At 47.7% G+C, this 23,384-nt stretch overlaps 1 protein-coding gene across 1 annotated transcript in view; it reads left to right on the plus strand.

Annotated features, from left to right (window-relative positions):
- The window catches only part of BAZ1A (bromodomain adjacent to zinc finger domain 1A), a 763,171-nt gene that overhangs the window by 542,382 nt on the left and 197,405 nt on the right, over positions 1-23,384 (plus strand). Inside the window, 1 exon segment of the mRNA XM_030214053.1 lies at positions 6,994-7,115. Within this exon segment, the coding sequence (XP_030069913.1) occupies positions 6,994-7,115 (122 nt within the window).

Raw genomic sequence — 23,384 nt, forward strand, 5'->3', positions numbered from 1 at the left:
GAATGGGTAGAAAATAAATTTCAGAATTACTGTATTGATTAAATGTGTCCTGTAGCATTTCTTTCCTAATGTATGATTTCATAATAAGGAGAAAAAAGAGTGAGAGTGCTAGCAATATAATTGCTTCCCTACTGTGAACTCATATGTGAATTAACATATGAATTTTCCCAACTCCAAAGATGGGCTGCAGCTTCTTCTCTGATTTGCAACAGGTTCTCTCTTGGCCGTATACCTAATCTGAGAATTCCTTTAGCATTGAACATGTAGCTTCCTCCCCTCTCCCTGCTCCCCAACACACAACTTTTGTGGTTGCTTCCATTTTGATCCATCTCCTGCCTCCTTGGATCTGAAGGAACAGATTCAAACACCCAAGCAGTCACTGGGGAAGTGTCACAAACACCGGGGCTCAGTGAAACTTCAACATCCCACAGAGGTCTGCTCTGTTATCTCCTATATTAGGTTCTCCAGGTACTTTGAAATTTGAGTGGGACATGAGGATGACAATGGAATTTGCTGGTGAGTCATGTCCGGGTTTTCTGAGGGAAACTGCTTAATTCTTCCCTATAATTGAATGGAAATGGTAAGGAGAAAAAAAATTAATTTGTAATTTTCAACAAAGCTTGGTGGAGTACATCTTCCCTCTGATCCCCTGTACATTTTTAGAACTAGTACTTCTGTGCTGAAAAATATGTGTCTCACATTTGGTCTACCCAGGATCTATGTTACAGCATTGAAGTTTAATGAAATTAGATATACAACTTGTACTGATTGAAGAATACAGAATTTTAGTGTCAGAATTTTATTTTTGAGATGATGAAAATGTAGTGGTATGAACAGACCTTTCCATATCATCATGCTGATCAATCCATAGACTGGTGGGTTGTGTCCATCTACCAGCAGGTGGAGATAGAGAGCAAAGCTTTTGCCTCCCTATATGTGGTCATGTGCTGCCGGAAACTCCTCAGTATGTTCTCTATCTCAGCAGGTGGTGGTCACACACAGCAGCAGCTTTGGCTAGGTCTCCAAGCCTAATTTTTAGGTTTTGTTGAGTACCTGGGGTTGAGGGTTCTTCTTGAGCAAGTGCAAACCTGGTGGTGCCAGGTCCCTCCTTTTCTCCCCCCCTCCCGCTGGCTCCGTTGAAAAAAAAAAAAAAAATTTGGACGTCCTTAAGGGCGTTTATTTCAACGTTTATTTCAACGTTTATTGCAGCTACTCACTGCGACACCAGTTCGTTACAGCTCGGACCGAGAAGCAGGTAATTTTTACCTTTTTGTAGCGGGCAGGGGGTTCCCCGATCGGTCTCCACGTGGCCTATGGCATCGGAGGGCGAGGGCGCAAAGAATCGCTCCCCGGACCGCGTGTGCGCTTCTAGCGGGGATGCGGGGGTCTTAAAGTCTGATTCGCCCTTGTTGGGTGTCAGTTTGGAGGCCGGTCAGTGTCCCGGTTCTTCCTCCGGTGCGGCGGTTTTTCCCGCCATAAGCGCCCATCCCCCGCTGCTCGCCCACTCCATGTTGGCCGGCCACTCTGCTCGGACGGCTTCTTCTTGGGCCGCCCTTGAGGTGGGAGACGTTAATTCTATGGCCGCCCTTGATTTGGGCGACAGCAAAAAAGCGGCCACAGTTAAGCGCCGTTCTTCCCGCGTGACTCCCTCGTAGAGTGTCGCGCTGGACGCCATTTTGGATGCGCAGCATGTTTCTCCCCCACACTTGCGAGCGCCGGTTGAGGGTGTGTCTAGGGCTGTGGCCCAGGCTGCTGAAGTGCACAGTCTGGGGGGTTTCTCCCCCGAGTTCATTTTGCTGCTGCATCAGGCCTTCCTTATGCAAAACGCTGCCCCGGCTCCCTTGTCCGATAAAGAGGTTGAGGCCCTCGGAAGTAAACGCCCTCGGGTAGATTTCCAGGCCTTAGAGGACTCTGTCTCCTCTGATGTAGATGAGGGCAGCGTATCTGGGTTCTCCCAACGGTCCTTTGGGGATTCCTTGGAGGAGACGGATTCTCGCTCGGATAGAGCGGATGACCCCTCTGCAGCGCGGATTTTTCGCTCAGAGGACTTGCCCAACCTGTTAGTGCAGGCCATGAGCATTTTGAAGATTTCCTCTCCGGAGGACGTCTCTCCCTCAGCCCCTGTTGGCTCCGCCATTATGCTGGGGACGAAGCGCCCGCCTAGAACCTTCCACGTGCATGATGCCATGCACACCTTGATTTCGGCTCAATGGGATGTCCCGGAAGCGAGCCTCAAAGTGGCTAGGGCTATGTCCCGCCTCTATCCTCTGCCTGAAAGTGAACGGGAGGCCTTTCTTTGGCCTACCGTGGATTCTTTAATCACTGCGGTGACTAAGAAAACGGCGTTGCCGGTGGAAGGTGGCACGGCCCTAAAGGACGCCCAAGACAGAAGATTGGAGGCGGCCTTAAGGTCGTCCTTCGAGGCGGCTGCTTTAAGTTTGCAGGCCCCAGTTTGCGGCTCCTATGTGGCCAGGGCGTGCCTGACGATTGTGCAGCGGGCTTCCCCCTCGGATCCTTCCTTGAGGGCTGATTGGCCGGCCCTGGAATCGGGCTTGGCTTATTTGGCAGACTTGCTGTATGATGTCTTGAGAGCCTCGGCTAAAGGTATGGCTCAGACAGTCTCTGTGCGGCGGTGGCTTTGGCTGAAGCATTGGTCTGCTGACCACGCCTCTAAGTCCCGCCTGGCTAAGTTGCCTTTTAAAGGCAAGCTGCTCTTTGGGGTCGAGCTGGACAAAATTGTGACTGATCTCGGCACGTCTAAGGGCAAGAGGTTACCAGAGGTCAGGGCTCGGGCCAGTGCTCGCCCCGGTAACTCCAGAGGACGGCTTCAGGAAGCCCGTCAGTACCGCCCGGGCAAGTCGGGCTCCTCTGCCCCCTCTTCCTTCAAAAGGAACTTCTCCCCCAAGCAGCATTCCTTTCGCAGAGACCGCCGTCCCGGAGGTGTGCCCTCCGGTCCTCCCCCAGGGTCTCGTACCCAATGACGGGGCCCTGGTCCATGGCCCAGTGCAGATTGGAGGACGCCTGTCCTCGTTTCTGGGCGAGTGGACCAGGGTAACTTCAGACGCTTGGGTGCTGGAAGTCATCAGAGACGGCTACAAGCTAGAGTTCTGCCGACCCTTAAGAGACGGGTTTGTACTCTCTCCCTGCAAGTCTCCGGTCAAAGCTGTGGCAGTGTAGCAGACTTTGGACAATCTGATCCGCCTGAGTGCGGTCGTTCCGGTGCCAGAAAATCAGCTTGGCAAGGGACGTTACTCCATTTACTTTGTGGTACCAAAGAAAGGAGGTTCTGTACGGCCTATCCTCGACCTCAAAGGGGTCAATCGGGCCTTGAAAGTTCGGCACTTTGGCATGGAGACTCTCCGCTCTGTTATAGCGGCAGTGAAGGCAGGGGAGTTCCTGGCATCCTTGGACATCAAGGAAGCGTATTTGCATATTCCCATCTGGCCTCCTCATCAACGCTTTCTGCGTTTTGCAGTCCTGGGCCGACTCTTCCAGTTCAGAGCCCTCTCGTTCGGGTTGGCTACTGCTCCGCGGACCTTCTCCAAAGTAATGGTGGTCATCGCGGCCTTCCTGCGAAAGGAAGGAGTACAAGTCCATCCTTATCTGGACGACTGGTTGATCCGAGCCCCCTCTTATGCAGAGTGCGGCAAAGCTGTGGACCGGGGTGATTGCTCTTTTGAGCTCCCTGGGGTGGATCATCAACTGGGAGAAAAGCCAGCTGCGCCCGACTCAGTCCCTGGGGTATCTGGGAGTTCGATTCGACACCCAAGTGGGCAGAGTGTTCCTGCCAGACAATCAGATTGTCAAGCTTCAGGCTCAGGTGCATCAGTTCCTAGTAGCCTCTCCTCTTCGGGCTTGGGACTATGTGCAGCTGTTGGGCTCTATGACGGCCACGATGGAAGTAGTGCCCTGGGCCAGGGCTCATATGAGACCACTACAACACTCTGCTGCAGCGCTGGACTTCAGTGTCTGAGGATTATGCTGTGCGCCTTCCCTTGGACCCAGCAGTGCGCAAGGCGCTGTGCTGGTGGCTGAAGACAGACAAGTTGTCTGCAGGAATGCCTCTTGTGACCCCGGAGTGGATTGTCGTCAGGACGGACGCCTCTTTGACGGGCTGGGGAGCCCACTGCTTGGGAAGGACAGCGCAGGGGCTCTGGTCTCCTGCAGAGGCAAAGTGGTCTATCAACCTCCTGGAACTCGGAGCCATTCGGTTGGCGCTTTTGGAGTCCCTCCCGGTACTGGCGTTGAAGCCAGTACGGGTCCTGTCGGACAATGCCACGGCTGTGGCCTATGTCAACCGCCAGGGAGGTACCAAGAGCGCCCCTCTAGCCAAGGAAGCCATGAATCTATGCCAGTGGGCGGAAGCGAACCTGGAACAGCTGTCAGCGGCCCACATTGCCGGAGTCATGAATGTCAAGGCGGACTTTCTCAGTCGCCATACCTTGGATCCCGGAGAGTGGCAGTTATCGGCTCAGGCGTTCTTGGATATCACGAAGCGCTGGGGCCAGCCGAGCCTAGATCTGATGGCGTCATCGGCCAATTGCCAAGTGCCGCTCTTTTTCATCAGAGGACGGGACCCTCGATCTCTGGGAGTAGATGCTCTTCTCCAACAGTGGCCGACACAGGAGCTTCTCTATGTGTTCCCGCCATGGCCCATGTTGGGCAGGGTGCTAGACCGGGTGGCAAAGCATCCGGGCCGGATAATCCTGGTGGGTCCGGACTGGCCCAGACGTCCCTGGTATGCGGACTTGATCAGGCTCTCAGTGGACGACCCTCTGCGACTGCCAGTGGAGCAGGGTCTGTTGCATCAGGGTCCCGTGGTGATGGAGGATCCCTCCCCCTTTGGTCTTACGGCCTGGCTATTGAGCGGCAGCGTCTGAGGAAGAAGGGCTTCTCAGACAAGGTCATCGCCACTATGCTGAGAGTGAGGAAGCGCTCTACTTCTACTGCTTACGCCAGGGTTTGGCGTACCTTTGCAGCGTGGTGTTAAGCAGGCTTACTTTCTCCCTTCACTGCTCCAATCTCTTCAGTGTTGGCATTCCTGCAAGAAGGTCTGGAGAAAGGCCTGTCGCTCAGTTCCCTTAAAGTCCAGGTAGCGGCTCTGGCTTGCTTCAGGAGCCGCCTGAAGGGTGCTTCACTGGCTTCGCAGCCAGATGTGGTACGTTTTCTCAAGGGAGTTAATCACCTGCGCCCTCCTCTGCACTCAGTGGTGCCTGCGTGGAATCTCAACCTGGTGCTCAGAGCCTTGCAGAAGCCGCCTTTTGAACCCTTGTCGAGGGCATCTCTGAAAGACCTGACGTTGAAAGCAATCTTTTTGATGGCTATCACTTCAGCCAGAAGAGTTTCCGAGCTCCAGACACTATCATGTCGAGAGCCTTTCCTGCAGTTCACTGAGGCAGGAGTGTCTATTCGCACAGTGCCTTCCTTCCTGCCCAAGATTGTTTCTCGCTTCCATGTGAATCAGCAGCTCTGTCTCCCTTCCTTTCGTAGGGAGGACTACCCAGAGGAGTACTCTGCTCTCAAATATCTAGATGTGAGACGAGTCATAATCAGATACTTGGAAGTGACCAATGATTTCCGGAAGTCGGATCATCTGTTTGTCCTGTTTGCAGGTCCTCGTAAGGGTCTGCAGGCTGCTAAGCCTACAGTGGCAAGATGGGTCAAGGAAGCCATTGCAGCGGCTTATGTGACCGCGGGGAAGGTGCCGCCTATCCAGCTGAAGGCTCACTCCACTAGAGCTCAGGCGGCCTCGATGACAGAGGCCGGGTCCGTCTCCTTGGAAGAGATTTGCAAGGCGGCAACTTGGGCTTCGGCCCATACCTTCTCCAGGCATTACCGCTTGACTGTGGCTGCTCGGGCGGAGGCCCGGTTTGGAGCTTCAGTGTTGCGGTCAGGGATTTCAATGTCCCGCCCTGGGTGAGTACTGCTTCGGTACATCCCACCAGTCTATGGATTGATCAGCATGATGATATGGAAGGTAAAATTATGTATCATACCTGATAATTTTCTTTCCATTAATCATAGCTGATCAATCCATAGCCCCTCCCAGATATCTGTACTGTTTATATTCTGGTTGCATTTCAGGTTCAAGTTTAGTCTTCAGTTCCTGTTCAGGAGGACTTCGTGTTCAAGTTTTTTCAATTGGATTCTTCAAGAGTTGAGACGAGTTTGTGTTACAGTGAGCTGCTGCATTCCTCTCCCCTCCGTTTTACGGGGCTGGATTGAGACCTAAATTCTGCCGGCGCTCCCTCCCGCTTCGTGCGGCTGTAGGGCAGCTTTGTACCCCTCCCGCTTCGGCGGTGTTAGGGTCAGTCAGCTCCTCCCGCGGTTGCGGTTGCAGGATAAGCCAGATCCCCCCGCATCGGCGGGGTGGTGTCCCTCCCCCGCTCCGTGGGGATGAGCTGGACGGATTCCCCTCCCTCACTTGTGTGGGGATGAGCTGGGTTAATTCCCCTCCCCCGTTTCGGCGGTGGTGAGCTGGGCAGAGTGTCCCTTTGTGGGTGTAATTCTCTAAGTGCTGAGTCCTGCGGATGGAGCTTTGATATCAACATATTGAGGAGTTTCCGGCAGCACATGACCACATATAGGGAGGCAAAAGCTTTGCTCTCTATCTCCATCTGCTGGTAGATGGACACAACCCACCAGTCTATGGATTGATCAGCTATGATTAATGGAAAGAAAATTATCAGGTATGATACATAATTTTACCTTATATGGTCACAAGGCAAGCTCACAAATAGTGGTTGGTATACACAACAGATACAGTTTCTTCTGCTTATCCTTATTAATGTGAACCCCCCCCCCCCCCCCCCCACACACACACTCTTTCTTCATTATATTGATCAAACTGTTGATTTACTTTGTTTCAAAACCACATGAAATATCCTCAGAAGTATTGCTGCTAAGTAACTTTTCTGTAGGTAACAGCAATCCAGCACTGGACAGATAGTTGTATGGTGTGTGATATTTTACTAGGCTATGATTTCTTCTCAGGGATGATGAAGGAGATCTGAATACAAGCAGTGAGAGCAGAGAAACAGAACAGAAGGAACATAATCAAGATGCTGTGTCAGAGGATGAGGAGGAAATTTTGTCCATCCAACGCGGAAGGAGAGGTAAAGTCACACAACAGAGTGAGGCAGTCAAGAAAATAATATATTTGACTTTTGTATACTGCCATGTCTAGGGTGCTTCACAGTAAGTAAATGCTATAGGGCAAATAAAGCATTTATTTTCAAATCTCAGTTCCAGGGTGACAGGAGGTGCTTAAGGGTTTTGAACTAGCTCTCAGTAGGCAATTCATGAGCTCTAGCTGCTGCTGTGAGATTACCAAAAAAGGTAGATTGATTATATCCCAGGGAATTATGTGCCAAAAGTTTCAATATTATACACTGAAAAAAATCATAAATATGAAAAATTATGCAATAGAAAGAAGCAACAAGTTGGAAAAGGCTAAAGTTATGTTCACTTTTTTTTTTTTTTTTAAGTGCCATACAGGAGGTTTAAACTGCTGTACAGCAAACTGCGGGTCTGACAGCAAACTGTTCCCCACTCCCCCAACATGGTCAAACATTTCCCATCTCTCTCCTCTCCACCTCTTTCCCATTCAAGTATCTCCCTCTCTTGCCCCACTCTAGTTCTGCCTTCCCTTGCTCCACTCTTTCCCATCCCTACCATCTGCCAGTTACCCTCCATTTTCCTTCTCTAGCCTCCTTGTCTCTTTCCCCCATCCTTCATCTTCCCTAGTACCTCCTTTCTATATGCAGCATCTCCTCTCTCCCCTGCCCTCCCACATTGTCCATCATATTTCCCTCCAGCTAACATCTTCATCTCTGTCCTCTGCCCCTTCCCATACATCTTCCTCTATCCCCTCCCCCTCATCTACACCTTCCCCTCAAACTTCATTTATTCCCATGATCGTGCTGCAAGCGTCCACAGTAAAATGAAGAGGAGCAAAGCATGGAGCCTTGCACCAAAGCACTCTTCAAGCTGTTCCAGTTAAACCCCTTCAGCAACAAAAGAAAAAACAAAAAAAACACACACATGTCAGAGTGAGCAGGACTGGAAGAGCTTTGCAGAGTGCTTTGACATGAAGTTCCATAGTTCATTCTTGTTTTGCTGGTGATCCTTACGGCATGATCGTGGAAATAAAGGAGGTTTAAAGGGAAGGTGTGGGCTGAGGATGGGCTTAAGGGGAGATGATGAATGGGAGGGAGACAGAGAGGAGAGAGATGGGATGTCCTGGACTGTGTGGAGAGGGAGAGGAAATATACACTTCCCTCCAACTTTACAGTACCAATCCCTACCAATACCTGGCAGACATTCATGGTCCCATGGCACACCGGGGCAAAACCCACCTGTTCCAAGCCCATCAACTCTTGCAGTACCTGGTTCAACCTATTTATTTGACTTGATATACCATCTATCTGGACTAGCCAATCAAAATGATTTGTAAAAATTTATATAAACCCATAATCTCTTATAAACATAGTAACATAGTAGATGATGGCAGAAAAAGACCTGCACGGTTCATCCAGTCTGCCCAACAAGATAAACTCATATGTGCTACTTTTTGTGTGTACCCTACCTTGATTTGTACCTGTCCTCTTCAGGGCACAGACCGTATAAGTCTGCTCAGCACTATCCCCGCCTCCCACCACCGGCTCTGGCACAGACTGTATAAGTCTGCCCAGCACTATCCCCGCCTCCTATCCACCAGTCCCGCCTCCCACCACCGGCTCTGGCACAGACCGTAAACAATGGCATAAAATAAATTAACCATCAAACATAAATAATTGGGTATTAATTACATTTGTATCCCACATTTTCCCGCATAGCAGTACGCTCAATGTGGCTTACAGGTTCCAGAGAGGAGAGTACCAACTCTGGGAATATATACAAAGTGGAAAATAGAGTAAAAGTAGGTGCAAGGAAGCTGATAAGGTTCCGGAAAAGAGAATACAACTCTGGGACGATTATATAGTAGCATATAGAGAGAAGTAATCCAAATGAGGTTTATGAGTCTCCGGGGATGGGTCTACAACTTCTAGTGAGCAATACAGAGTAGGATAAGGGTAGAAATACACTTAATTATAACTGGAGTGGTAAAATTCATACAGTTTGAAGTAATAGGATTATGTGGAAGGGGTATTGTTCATTTTTTAGATCGAAAGATGTGATGCATTGTTCTTGAATTAGTTCGGGTCTGCTGAGTAGGCTTTCCGGAAGAGGTGAGTCTTGAGGTCTTTTTGAAATTTTAGATGGGTGTTCGCAGTTCTAATGTTTCTAGGTAAAGCGTTCCAGAGCTGGGTGCAAATGTAGGAAAAGCTGGATGCATATGTTGATTTGTATTTTAGTCCTTTACAGTTTGGGTAATGCATGTTTAGAAACGTTCTTGATGATTCGATAATGTTTCTAGTTGGCAAGTCAGTAAATTCAGTCATGTAGGTTGGGGCCAGACCATGGATTATTTTGTGGACCACAGTGCAGATTTTGAAGGCTATTCGTTCCTTGATTGGTAACCAGTACAGTATTTCGCATAAGGGTTTAGCACTTTCGAATCTTGTCTTTCCAAAAATGAGTCTAGCTGCCGTGTTCTGCGCGGTCTGGAGTTTCCTTAAGATCTGTTCTTTCCGTCCCGCATATACAGCGTTACAGTAGTCAACATTGTTTCAATTATGTTACAGAAAGTTTTCCTTGGGAAAAATTGTTTGATCCATTTGAATTTCCACATTACATGGAACATTTTCTTTGTGGTGGCAGAGGCTTGACTCTCCAGGGTTAGGTTGGTGTCGATAGTAATTCCAAGGATCTTCAGTTTGTCCGATATTGGGAGAGTATGTTCCGGGGTTTTTAAGGATGAAGGGAGGTTTGTTTTGTGGTGAGAAGAGAGAATAAGGCAGTGAGTTTTTTCCTTGTTGAGTTTGAGTTTGGATGCTGATGCCCAGGCATCCATTAAGCTTAAACTACTCTTTATTGCAACAGTGATTTCTGTTGGATTAGAGTTGAACGGAATGTAAATGGTGACATCATCCGCATACAGAAAAGGATTAAGATTATGCTTGTATAGGGCATGAGCAAGGGGGATCATCATCAGATTAAATAATATGGGTGAGAGAGGTGAACCCTAGGGTACTCCGCAGTGGGTACTCCATGATGGTGATATGTTTGAGTTTGCTTTTACTTGATAAGATTTTGTGGTTAGGAAACCCTTAATCCATTTGAGTATATTCCCTCCTATGCCTATCTTGTCAAGTAGTCTTAATAGTAAATAGTGGTCAACCATATCGAATGCGCTTGACAAGTCGAATTGCAAGAGGAGTATGTTTTTACCTAATGCGATTTCCTTTTTGTACTTGGCTAGGAGAGTTACCAGGACGGTTTCCGTACTGTGGAGAGATCTGAAGCCTGACTGTGATTCATGAAGGATTGAGAAATTCTCAATGTATTCAGTTAAGTTGTTTAGCTACAATGCTTTCCATCAGTTTGATTGTAAGTGAGATGGATGCCACAGGTTGGTAGTTGGTGATATCGTTAGTTTTCTTTTTGGTGTCTTTTGGTAATGGTGTGAGTAGGTATATTACCTTTGTCTTTGGGGAATATGCCATGCTGGAACAAGAAGTTGAAGTGGGAGGTAAGTTCAGTGATGAATCGAGCGCGTGGGGGGGGGGGGGGGGTCATTAGATAATTGGGGCATATGTCCAATTGACAGGCTGTAGAGATCTTATTGGTTGCTAGTGCTATTGTTTCTTGTGTGATCTGGGCGAAATTTGTCCAAGTTCGGTTGGCTGGGTATTCTTCTGAGCGTGGGTCTAACTCATTAAGGAAGGTATCAAGGTTGGCGTAGTCCTGTGACATATTTTTGCCTTGAAGTAGTTAGCAAGATCGTCTGCTTTTGGGATTTTTGATATTGTTGAGGACACTGGTTTTGTGTCTAGTAATTTATCCAGTAGCTTGTATAACTTTTTCATGTCTTTGTAGTCAGAACCTAGTTGTTCATTCTCCGAGGACAAGCAGACTACTTGTTCTCCTGATTGGGTCATCATCCGCGAGCGCCCAGGAGACCGTCAAAATCTCCAAAGCAAAACAAAAAACTCTCTAGAACGCTCCGGCGCGCGGGCAGAGCACACCGCACATGTGCAAATGGCTTCCCACCCACAGCACGAGCGTGACATCGTCATTTTCTTTTCATCCGCGTCTCAAGTGACACGGTGTTTTAGCTGTGTTCCTTTTGGTCCAGGAGACTTTTTGGCGCGTTACCGCTTCCTTGTTTTTCTTTTTCTTCTCGTTTTTTGTTTCGACAAAGTTAAAAAAAAAATAGAGAAGTTTATTTTCTCTTTATTTTCTGTAGTTTTTCTTACTAAAGTTTGTTTCCTTCCTTTTTTGCTGCAGCCGGCTTTTAGGCTGCTCGGCCGGGTTTTGTTTTCCTTTTTTGTGCCTTTTTAATTGGCACAATTGTGTCCTCTAATTTCGCAGACGCCGTTTTTCCATCCATGTCATCGAGGACACCCAGCGGCTTCAAGCGTTGTACTCGGTGCAACCGGACCATCTCGGTTGGCGTGGTGTCTCCAGTGCCTTGGGCCTGATCATATGCCAGCTGATTGTAAGCTGTGTCCTTTAATGAAAAAATGGACCCAAGTGTCTCAGGAGGCTCAAAGAGAAAAACATTGTGCGGATCAGTCCGGTCCTTCGACATCGGTACCGAGGTTGTCGTCGTCGAGGGAAGCATTGACTTCAAGAGTGCAGGTGATGGATAGCTGAACGACCATATCGTGCTGGGAACAGCAAGGCATCGAGTAGGTCTCCACCTGTCTGAAGGCCTACTGCTATGCAGGCCCCCCTGACCCGGCGAGGCGGGAGGATTCCACGTCCTCCTATTCGGTACAGAGCGGCCTCGATGATGGGTGTCGCGCGAAGGCTAAGAAGCACAGTCATCGATCTCCTTCCATGAGCGGTACCAAGTGCTCCAGGGAGCCGAAGGATTCAGCACCCGAGAAACGTCTGCGCCGAGAGGACCACTCACCCTCTACACAGGAGGTGCCGATGCGTCGGTCTTCTGACAGCCTTGTACCGGTTCTTGAGCCCCCTCAGATTCTGACACCATCTCCTGCACCGGCCCCCCTGCCTTTTCCGATGGAAGCTCACAACGAGCACATCAGGGCCCTTCTTCCAGAGCTTCTTGAGGGATTGCTGCACCAGTCTACTTCGGTGCCAGGGGTGCTTGCACCTTCTGCACTGACTGTTGAAGTGGCATATGGTCCTTCACCTGTGGTGAGGTCCCTGTCCTCGGTGCCGCTGGCGGCATGGGCGTCGGCTGCCACCCGGGTTGACTCTCCTTTGCTGCAGTCCAGGCAGGGATCGACTTATCAACATCGCCCTCGAGATAGTCGTTCCTCGACGTCGAGACAGGCTCGGTTCGGTCTGCTCTTAGAGAGCTTTTGTCAGATACCGATGATGAGTGCTCGTGGGAGGAAGAGGAAGATCCCAGATACTTTTGTGAAGAAGAGTCATATGGGGTCCCCTCTGATCCTACTCCACCCATTGAAAGAAGGATGTCTCCGCCTGAGAGTCTTTCTTTTTCCTCCTTTGTCCGGGAAATGTCTAAGGATATTCCCTTCCCTATGGAAGTTGTGGATGAGCCCAGGGCCGAGATACTCGAGGTCTTGGATTATCCTTCTCCACCTACAGAGGTTGCAACGGCTCACTTGCATAACACACTCAGGGAAGTACTTATGCGAAACTGGTCGTTTCCTCTCTCTCTAATCCAGTGGTCCCCAGAAAAGCTGAGTCCCAGTACAGAGTCCATGAAGAGCCGGTAACATAGTAGATGATGGCAGAAAAAGTCCTGCACGGTCCAACCAGTCTGCCCAGCAAGGCAAACTCATATGTGCTACTTTTTGTGTATATTTTACCTTGATTTGTAACTGTCATTTTCAGGGCACAGACCGTACAAGTCTGCCCAGCACTATCCCTGCCTCCCAACCACCAGCCCCGCCTCCCACCATCGGCTGTGGCACAGACCGTATAAGTCTGCCCAGCACTATCCCCGCCTCCCAGTCTCAACTACCTCACCTCACGATTCCATGGTGGTGGATTCTGCTCTCAGGAGTGCCAAGAGTACTAGGGACTATGCCTCGGCGCCCCCAGGCAGAGAATCTAGGACCTTTGATTCTTTTGGGAGAAAGACATATCAGGCCGCTATGCTCGCAGCCAAGATTCAAACATAACAGCTCTACATGAGCATCCACTTGCGGGGCTCGGTGAGGCAACTGTCCAGTTTGGTCGAAGCACTTTCTCTGGAGCTGGCCGAACCTTTTCACCAGGTGGTCAGGCAGCAGAAGGCGTGTCGCAAATTCCTGGCCAGGGGTACTTACGACACTTTTGATGTGGCATCCCGAGTAGCTGCTTAAGGTATAGTGAAGTGCAGACTCTCATGGCTGCGCATCTCTGACCTGGATCATAAGACCCAGTAGCGAATAAAGGCCAATGCGGTCAAACCCGTTCCACCAAGGGAAAAAGGACTGGGATTCTATTCCAGGTACTTCCTTGTGCAAAAGAAAATAGGGGGGATACGTCCCATCCTAGACTTAAGGACCCTGAACAAATTCCTAGTCCGAGAAAAGTTCAGGATGGTTTCCCTGGGCACCCTTCTTCCCATGATTCAGGAAAACGATTGGCTATGCTCTCTGGACTTAAAGAATGCCTATGCCCACATCTCGATACTCCCAGCTCACAGGAAGTATCTTCGATTTCGGTTGGGAACTCGGCACTTTCAGAACTGTGTACTGCACTTTGGTCTCGCGTCTGCACCCAGGGTTTTTACAAAGTGCCTGGCAGTTGTTGCAGCATTGCTACGCAGACTGGGAGTGCATGTGTTCCCTTATCTCGACAATTGGCTGGTGATGAGCGCCTCGGAGGCAGGCGCTCTACAGTCCATGTGGATGACTATTCAGGTGCTAGTACTTGTGGGGTTCGTGATCAATTACCCCAAGTCCCATCTGGTCCCGGTTCAAAAATTGGAGTTCATTGGAGTTCTGTTGGACACACGGGCATCTCGAACTTACCTTCCCCAGGCAAGGGCAGACAATCTCCTGGCTCTAGTGTCCATGGCTTGAGCGTCTCAACAAATCACAGCTCGGCAGATGTTGAGACTCTTAGGACACATGGCCTCCACAGTTCATGTAACTCCCATGGCACGCCTACATATGAGATCAGCTCAATGGACTCTAGCTTCCCAGTGGTGCTAGGCCACAGGGGATGTAGAGGATGTGATACATCTCTCCACTGACTTTTGCAGTTCCCTTCAGTGGTGGACCATTCGTTCCAATTTGACCTTGGGACGTCCATTTCAAATTCCTCAGCCACAAAAAGTGCTAACAACGGATGCATCCCTCCTAGGGTGGGGAGCTATTGATCACTATTGATCGCCATCCAACACTCGAAACCCATGCAAACAACACAACCAAAAAGATGTTCTACTGCATGTGGAAACTGAAAAGAATAAGACCATTCTTCCCAAGATCCGTCTTTCGCAACCTAGTGCAATCCCTCGTACTCAGCCATCTGGATTACTGCAATTCACTATACGCAGGTTGTAAAGAGCAAATACTGAGGAAACTTCAAACAGCCCAGAACACAGCAGCCAGACTCATCTTCGGAAAACCAAAATACGAAAGTGCAAAACCCTTACGAGAGAAGCTACACTGGCTCCCACTTAAGGAACGCATCACTTTTAAAGTATGCACACTAGTCCACAAAATTATTCACGGTGAAGCCCCAGCCTACATGTCTGACTTAATAGACCTACCACCCAGAAACACTAAAAGATCATCTCGAACTTTCCTCAACCTCCACTTCCCTAATTGCAAAGGCATAAAATACAAGGCACTGCACGCATCAACCTTTTCCTACATGAGTACGCAATTCTGGAATATACTACCACGCAACTTGAAAACGATCTACGAACTAACCAACTTCCGCAAACTATTGAAGACCTATCTCTTTGACAAAATTTATTGTAAGGATTAAAACACATGAAGTCCACACTCACTGTTTCAGAAATACACCAATACATTCTCTCCTGAATTCTCATTCCCCATAATTTTATCACATTCATACCGTTACTCACAGAAAATGTTATACCAAATGTTCTTTTGCTAATGTTCTATTACCCTATCAGTTTCCCGCTGTCTCTTTCCACTGTTCCATGGTTCTTTTCCTCGGTCCTATTCCCTTAATAATACTTTGGCTTTGTCTCCGCATAACTTCTCATAATGTAATCCATAACTGAGTTGTAACAAATTGTATTTCCATCATTTACAATGTATTGTAAGCCACACTGAGCCCGCAAATAGGTGGGAAAATGTGGGATACAAATGCAACAAAATAAATAAATAAATGTAGATGAACCTCACACTCAAGGAGCTTGATCCTTTCAGGAAAGGGTCTTCAGATCAACCTCCTGGAATTACGAGCGATCTGGAATGCTCTAAAGGCTTTCAGAGATTGGCTGTCCAACCACATCATATTGATTCAGACAGACAATCAGGTTGCTATGTATTACACCAACAAGCAGAGGGGCACCGGATCTCGCCCTCTGTGTCAGGAAGCCGTCCAGATGTGGCTTTGGGCGCGCCATCATGGCATTTAACAGAGTCTGGTCTCAAGACCAACTCCGTAAGAGTTCATCTTAGTGCGATTAGTGCTTACCATCAACGTGTAGAAGGTCAGCCTATCTCTGGACAGCCTTTAGTTGTTCGGTTCATGCAAGGTTTGCTTTTGTCAAAGCCCCCTGTCAAACCTCCTCCGGTGTCATGGGATCGCAGTGTCGTTCTCACCCAGCTGATGAAACCCCCTTTCGAGCCACTGAATTCCTGCCATCTGAAGTATTCTTGGTGGCGGTTACTTCAGCTCGTAGGGTCAGTGAGCTTCAGGCCCTAGTGGTTCATGCTCCTTACCTTAAATTTCATCAAAACAGAGTAGTCCTCCGCACGCACCCTAAGTTCCTGCCAAAGGTGGTGTCTGAGTTCCATCTGAACCAGTCAATTGTTTTGCCAACATTTTTTCCCCGTCCTCATACAAGTCCTGGCGAAAGCAAGCTGCACACTGGACTGCAAAAGAGCATTGGCCTTTTATGTGGAGCAGACAAGCCCCCACAGACAGTCCGCCCAGTTGTTTATTTCTTTTAATCCCAACAAGAGGGGAGTTGCTGTCGGGAAACGCACTATATCTAATTGGCTAGCAGATTGCATTTCCTTCACTTATGCCCAAGCTGGGCTGACTTTAGAGGGCCATGTCACGGCTCATAATGTTAGAGCCATGGCTGCGTCAGTGGCTCATCTCCGGTCAGCCACTATTGAAGAGATTTGCAAGGCTGCGACGTGGTCATCAGTCCACACATTCCCATCTCACTACTGCCTTCAGCAGGATAGCCGACGCGACAGTCTGTTTGGGCAGTCGGTGCTGCAGAATCTGTTTGGGGTTTAGAATCCAACTCCAACCCTCCTAGGCCCATTTTTATTCTGTTCCAGGCTGCACTCTCAGTTAGAAATTTCTTGTTTCAGGTCAATCCTTGTTATGCCCTCACCGTTGCAAGGTCCAGTTGACCATTGTTTGTTGTGTTGAGTGAGCCTGGGGGCTAGGGATACCCCACATGTGAATATATCAGCCTGCTTGTCCTCTGGGAAAGCGAAGTTTCTTACCTGAAGCAGGTGTTCTCCGAGGACAGCAGGCTGTATATTCTCACAAACCATCCCACCTCCCCTTTCGAGTTGTATTTCTTTCATCTTTTGGATTCAACTGAGGAGCGTGTCCACGCAGCGAGCAGGAAGACGTGCGCACGGATGCGCTGTGCGATCGCTCGCGCGACGGAACGCGGTTTGAAGAGACTTTTTAGATTTTACTAGAAAATCCTCCGGGCCGACGTGATGTCACCCACATGTGAGAATATCCAGCCTGCTGTCCTCGGAGAACACCTGCTTCTGGTAAGATACTTCGCTTTACAGGCTTAAAACACACTGTTTCTTCACTACCTCCGTAATATCTCCCCTCAGCCATCCGTTCTCCAAGCTGACGAGCCTTAGCACTTTAGCCTTTCCTCATATGGATGTCGTCTCACCCCCTTTATCATTTTTGTCACCCTTCTCTATACCTTTTCGAATTCCGCTGTATCATTTTTGAGATGCAGTGACCAGAATTGCACACAGTATTTGAGGTGCGGTCACACCATGTAGTGATTCAAAGGCATAACATTCTCATTTTTGTTTTCCATTCCTTTCCTAATAGTTCCTAACATTCTATTTGCTTTCTTAACTGCTGCTGCACACTGAGGAGAGGGTTTCAACGTATCATCAACGATGACACCTGTGTCTTTTTCCTGGTCGGTGATTAATGTGGAACCTTGCATCACGCAGCTATAATTTGGGCTCCTGTTTCCCACATGCATCACTTTGCACTTACTCACATTAAACATCTGCTATTTATTTGCCCAATTTCCCAGTCTCGTAAGGTCCTGTTGCATTGTTTCACAATCCTCTTGCGATTTAACAACTTTGAATAACTTTATCAGCAAATTTAATTACCTCACTAGTTATTCCCATTTCTAGATCATTTATAATTGTTAAAAAGCAACAGTCCCAGCTCAGACCCCTGGGGAACCCCACTATCTACCCTTCTCCATTGAGAATACTGACCATTTAATCCTACTCTCTGTTTTCTATATTTTGACCAGTTTTTAATCCACAGTAAGACATTATCTTCTATCCTATAACTTTGTAATTTCCTCAGGACTCTTTCATGAGGTACTTTTGTCAAATGCCTTTTGAAAATCCGGATACACAATATCAATCGGCTCACCTTTATCCAGTGGCGTAGGAAGGGGAGGCGGTAGGGCGCTCCGCCCCGGGTGCACTCCGCTGGGGGGGGGGGAGTGTCGACTCCGCTGGTTCCCTGCTCCCTCTGCCCCGGAACAGGTTACTTCCTGTTCTGGGGCAGAGAGAGCAGGGAACCAGCGGAGCCGACGCAGCTCCCAGCGACGTGCAGTCGGGGTGGATCGGCCTTCCCGCCCGCTCCCCGCTTTCCTATGCTAGTAAGAATGCGCTCCGGGGGGGGGGGTGGAGCAGCGACCCGCCTCGGGTGTCAGCTGCCCTTGCTACAGCACTACCTTTATCCACATGTTTGTTCACCCCTTCAAAGAAATGTGATAGATTGGTGAGGCAAGATTTCCCTTCACTAAATCCATGTTGGCTTTGTCTCATTTCTCTATGCTTATATATATGCTCTGTAATTTTGTTCTTTATAATAGTCTCTACCATTTTGCCCAGCACCGACGTCAGGCTCACTAGTCTATAATTTCTCATTTCACCCCAGAACCCTTTTTAAAAATTGGCATTACATTGGCCACCCTCCAATCTTCTGGTACCATTCTTGATTTTAAAGATAAATTATATATTGCTAACAATAGCTCTGCAAGTTCATTTTTCATTTCTGTCAATACTCTGGGATGTGTACCTTCCGGTCCAGGCGATTTGCTATTCTTCAGTTTGTCAGATTGCCCCATTGCATGTTTCAGGTGTACAGAGTTTTTTTTTTTTTGTTTCTCTAACTCATCAGCATTGAATACCATTTCTAGCACTGGTATCGCTCCCATATCTTTTGTTTGCACCTGTTCTTGCTGCGCCCCGGAGTCCAATCAGGCCAGCAGTACTACGCAGACAAATCCTCTCAACTGATATCTTAGAAATACGGACAGCTGGTTTAAGCCTATTAAAACAATAACAAAAGAAAAGAGCCAAGGAAGCTTCCTTTGGGGGAAAACACATGTTTATTCTTTATCCAGAATTAGGACAAAAAATAAGAAATAGAATAGATACAGATCAGAATAGAAAGAAGAGCATATTACAGAAATTGAAATATAAGGAAAATTGGGTCAGGACATTCTTTCAGACTCCCTGGCTTGGGAGCCAAAAGAGATGTACACTGCCCATCTTTCCTGGCTTACAAAAAGGTTTAAATAGGGTTTTCTTTCCTTACAGTACAGAGAGCAAGAGGGAGGGGAGGACTTCTCCCCTCCTTAATTAGCATCTTACAGTCAGTCAGGATTTCCTTTGTTTAACAAAGAAATACATAGCATAAGTTTACATTTTCTTCAGAAGGTGCATTTGTCCTGTTAGAAGTGACAAGATGTTTTTGATCCTTATCTTCATATTACAGTTTTCCCATAAAAGAATCTATTTGTCAGAACCTTTGATCTTTTATCTTAGTATATCCCTTTATTCTTATTTTTATTCTAATTCTAAGAAGAGGAGGCAAGAGTTAATTAATTTCCTTTAGAGGTTATATGTTTCAAGCTTCTGACAGCCCAGATCATTCTTATTCTAAAGACAAGAGTTAAAACTGCTTCCTTCTAGAGGTGTTAGATTTCTCTCTGTCAGCTCAGACCCTGTGTTTATGTCATAACATAGATTCTCTTATGTTCAAAGAGATGCGTAATAGAACTATTGCTGTTGGCTCCTGAGATCTGTCTGTCAGGGAGATATAGTGTTTGATCTAATTGTTCTAGGCAGAGGGGAAAAAAGTCTTCTGCAATGTGTTATGTCCTCTTATAGTTACAACAAAAAAGGGTCATTCTCTCTAGCTTTGAAGTGGCCTTACCTCAAAGGACATGGGAAAGAACTCTGTCTCCTGAATTCCCTGAGGCCTGAACATATTCAATGGGAGAGATCGTGGGCAATCAGGTTCAATTGCCTGACTTGGCAAGAGGAGGGGTAGAGAGTGAATTGCTATTCCAACAAGCTTTTCCCATGATTAGAAGGAGAGAAATCTTCATTTCTCTCTGTCCAAAAATATGAGGAATTAATTCTGTATATTAAATAATAGGAGTCCTTCTGCCTCCTCCAACACTTCCTCGGTGAAGATGGAAATATGGAATTCATTTAATTTCTTCACTATGTCCTTGTCTTCCTGAGTGCCCCTTTTACCCCTCAGTCATCTAGCAGTCCAAGTGATTCTTTTATTGGCTTCTTTTCTAATATACGTAAAAAAAGGTTTTACTATGTGTTTTTGCCTCCAACGCATAAAACTTTCTGTCCATCACCATAACCAAGCCCCTTTTGTTGACAGGTTTTATAACAATGGACTGATTGTTTCTCAATTCTTATGTCCTCTTCACATTATATAAAGCAATTTTTGTTTGTTTTTTTATATATTTATGTTTACTAATTACCATTTGTGACAAAACAGTGTGTTTTAAGCCTGTAAACAGTATTATTTCTTGAAGTGTATTTCTCCAGTTTAGCCAGCAGGCGGTGCATGTTTATGTTTAAAGCTGTTACAGAGAAATGACTGTTCCCGCTTTAGTTAACACAGATAAGAGGTAACCTGCTGTGATGTGACCAATTATTTTTAAAACTTTTTGTTTTGGGCTCTGATTTTCTCAGGAGCTCAAATTCATCTTGGAAATACTGGATTTTTCTCCAATCTCAGTTTGGAAGAGGTCCTGTGAATACTTATCCTATATAATAATTCTCACCTCCAACGTTCTATGGTCTTGCTGCCTGTGTCTGTGGCTTTTTCCTGAGTTGGTCTGCTAGGCTCCATAGGATCAGGCTGACGTCACACGCAGCACTGACCAACTGCACAACAGTAGCAGGAGGCCCCACCACTGCTGCCCTCGCCGCCACGCCCCTTCCCCAAGGTCGCCGCTGCCCCCTCCACCCCCCCCCCCAGTTTGCCTTCGCTCCCCCCCTCCACCCCCCCCCCCCCCCCCCCCGAGTTCGCCACCACTCCCCCCTCCACCCCCCACGAGGTCGTCGCCACCCAGGCCCAGCCACTTCCCCTCCAGGCCCGCCCACCCAACACAGACCTGCTAAGTCTCACGCGAAACACATGGCGCCAGCTCTCATTTCCAGCCACTGCTGCTTCTCCTGTTCTTCTGCTGTTCTCAGCAGGAGAAGCAGCAGTGGCCAGAAATGGGAGCTGGCGCCGCGTGTTTCGCGGGAGACTTGGCAGGTCTGTGTTGGGTGGGCAGGCCTGGAGGGAAAGAAGGGGATGGAAGAATCAGGAGAGGGGGGTAGACGGATGGAAGGATGAGGAGAGAAAGAGGGAAAACAGATGGAAGGATGGGGAGAGAAATGGGGAGATGGATGAATGGATGCAGAGAGAAAGGGGAGAGACTGGAAGGATGTGGAGAGAGAAGGGACAATGAACAGAAAAGGGTAGAGAGATAGACACTGGATAGAAGTAGGGGGAGAGAGACATTAGATGGAAGGATCAGGAGAGGGGGTAGATGGGTGGAAGGATGGGGAGAGAAAGAGGGAAGATGCTGGATGGAAGGGTACAGAAAAAAAAGGAGACACTGGATGGAAGGATGCAGAAAGAAAGAGGGGAGACATTGGGAGGGGATCCTGAGACCAGAGATGGGGAGGGGGTCCTGAGAGGGGGGGTGGAGGGGGTCCTGAAACCAGAGGGGGGGGAAGGTCCTGAGACCAGAGGGGAGGGGGTCCTGAGACCGGAGGGGGAGGTATCTGTCACACACTCTCTCTCTCTCTCTCTCTCTCTCTCTCTCTCTCTCTCTCTCTCTCTCTCTCACACACAGTCGGTGTCTTTCTCTCTCACTTGACTCACACTGTATCACATTCACTCTCTATGTGTCACACAGTCACTCTCAAACAGTCTCTCAATCTCACACACTCAGTCTCACAGAGAGTCTGTGTATCGCACACATACTCTCTCTCACACACTCTCTCACTCACAGACACACTCGCACCCACACTCACTCTCTCTGTCACACACACACTCGCACCCACACTCACTCTCTGTCACACACACACTCGCACCCACACTCACTCTCTCTGTCACACACACACTCGCACCCACACTCACTCTCTCTGTCACACACACACACAGTCACTCTCACACTCTCTCAAACATGCACACTCCAAGGAAAACCTTGCTAGTGCCCGTTTAATTTGTGTCAGAAACGGGCCTTTTTTACTAGTATTTGATAACCTGCGATCATCTATATGTACTGACTTCCCCAGGTACTATTTAGATAGTAAGCAAGTGTTTAGATAGCTTTATAATTGATCCATATTCAGTTACTTGTTAATGTTTTGTTGATTGCACCTTTTTTGTTCATTTTTCTGGGAACTGTGGGACCACTGGGAGTGTGGCCCCCAGTAACTTAGAAATCGCTGAGGATAATTTGAGATCAGGAGACTCACCCAGAGGTGATTGGGACCCAGTCGGTGGGAGGAGGGTGCTAGTGTAGAGCACAAATGGCAGATGCAGGTGGACCTGAGCTGTGCTGGGGATAGACCCTCTAATTGGCCTTGGGGTAGGCCCAAGCAGGTGGCTAGCGTGTCGTGATGTGATTAGTGAAGTTTGGTTATATGCTGTGGACCATTACATTTCCTTTTTTGTTTTTGATCTGATTGCTTATTCACCATCCTTTCAGTAGTCACACCTCCCAGCTGCAAGTCCTGCAGGCTTTTAAGTCCCTTGCTGTCAGCTGGTGCCATTTAGAACATTTAAGCCTCTTACTGCCTCACCCTGTTTTGGGTAGCAGATACGCTTGGGCCAGTCCTTTTAAGAAGGTGACAGGAGTGCTAAATTTTTGTTCATAATGTATAACAATTTGGAGATCTGGGTTTTGTTACTCATCATTTCTGAAGTACCTGATCATTTTTAACTTCAAAAGTCTTAAATTCACAATAATCCAGGATTTTCTCTCTGTCCTGATCATTAATGAAATGATATGGTTATGAAAGGTGCTGTCTTGTGGAGGTGTTAAGTTGATCTTCTCTGTTTGATTTTTTTTTCTAACCAAGTTCATTCTCATCTTTGGCTTTTCATACCAAAATATTATCCTTCACATTTTCTTTATTGTATAAAATATGCTACAGTAGTAGAGGAACATGGTTAGAATCTAGGCAAAATGAAGGCATGGCTTTATGCCATGGGTAAGATCCAAGCTTAATGTTCTGTTTATAGATGAATGTTCATAAACCACAGTTTCCTCATATGTCTCTTTTTTTTTTTTTTAAGGAAGTTGATAATTGTGTTTTTTCCTACTAAACTAGTGCTACGAAATTAATCCAAATTAGTCATTGTGTTGCAGGAATGGAGGCATGAATTTATGATACTTCAGGAGTCAGACAGCACACACCAGAATGAGAGAGTAATCTTCTTTATTTGCCAGCAGACACAGTAGGACATCAGTTCTAGCTCTTTTCTTCTCTTTCTCAGCTCTCTGTGTCTTTGTGGCTTCTGTCTCAGCTGCTTCTCTTCTTATGCTGTCTTCTCCTTCTTCTGTCTGTTCCTTCTGTCCTTCTCTTTCTTCTGAGCTCCTTCTGACGTAAACTGCTTCTTCTCCCACTTAAATACAG

This window comes from Microcaecilia unicolor, chromosome 9 (genome assembly GCF_901765095.1).
Source record: "Microcaecilia unicolor chromosome 9, aMicUni1.1, whole genome shotgun sequence".
Taxonomy (NCBI): Eukaryota; Metazoa; Chordata; class Amphibia; order Gymnophiona; family Siphonopidae; genus Microcaecilia; species Microcaecilia unicolor.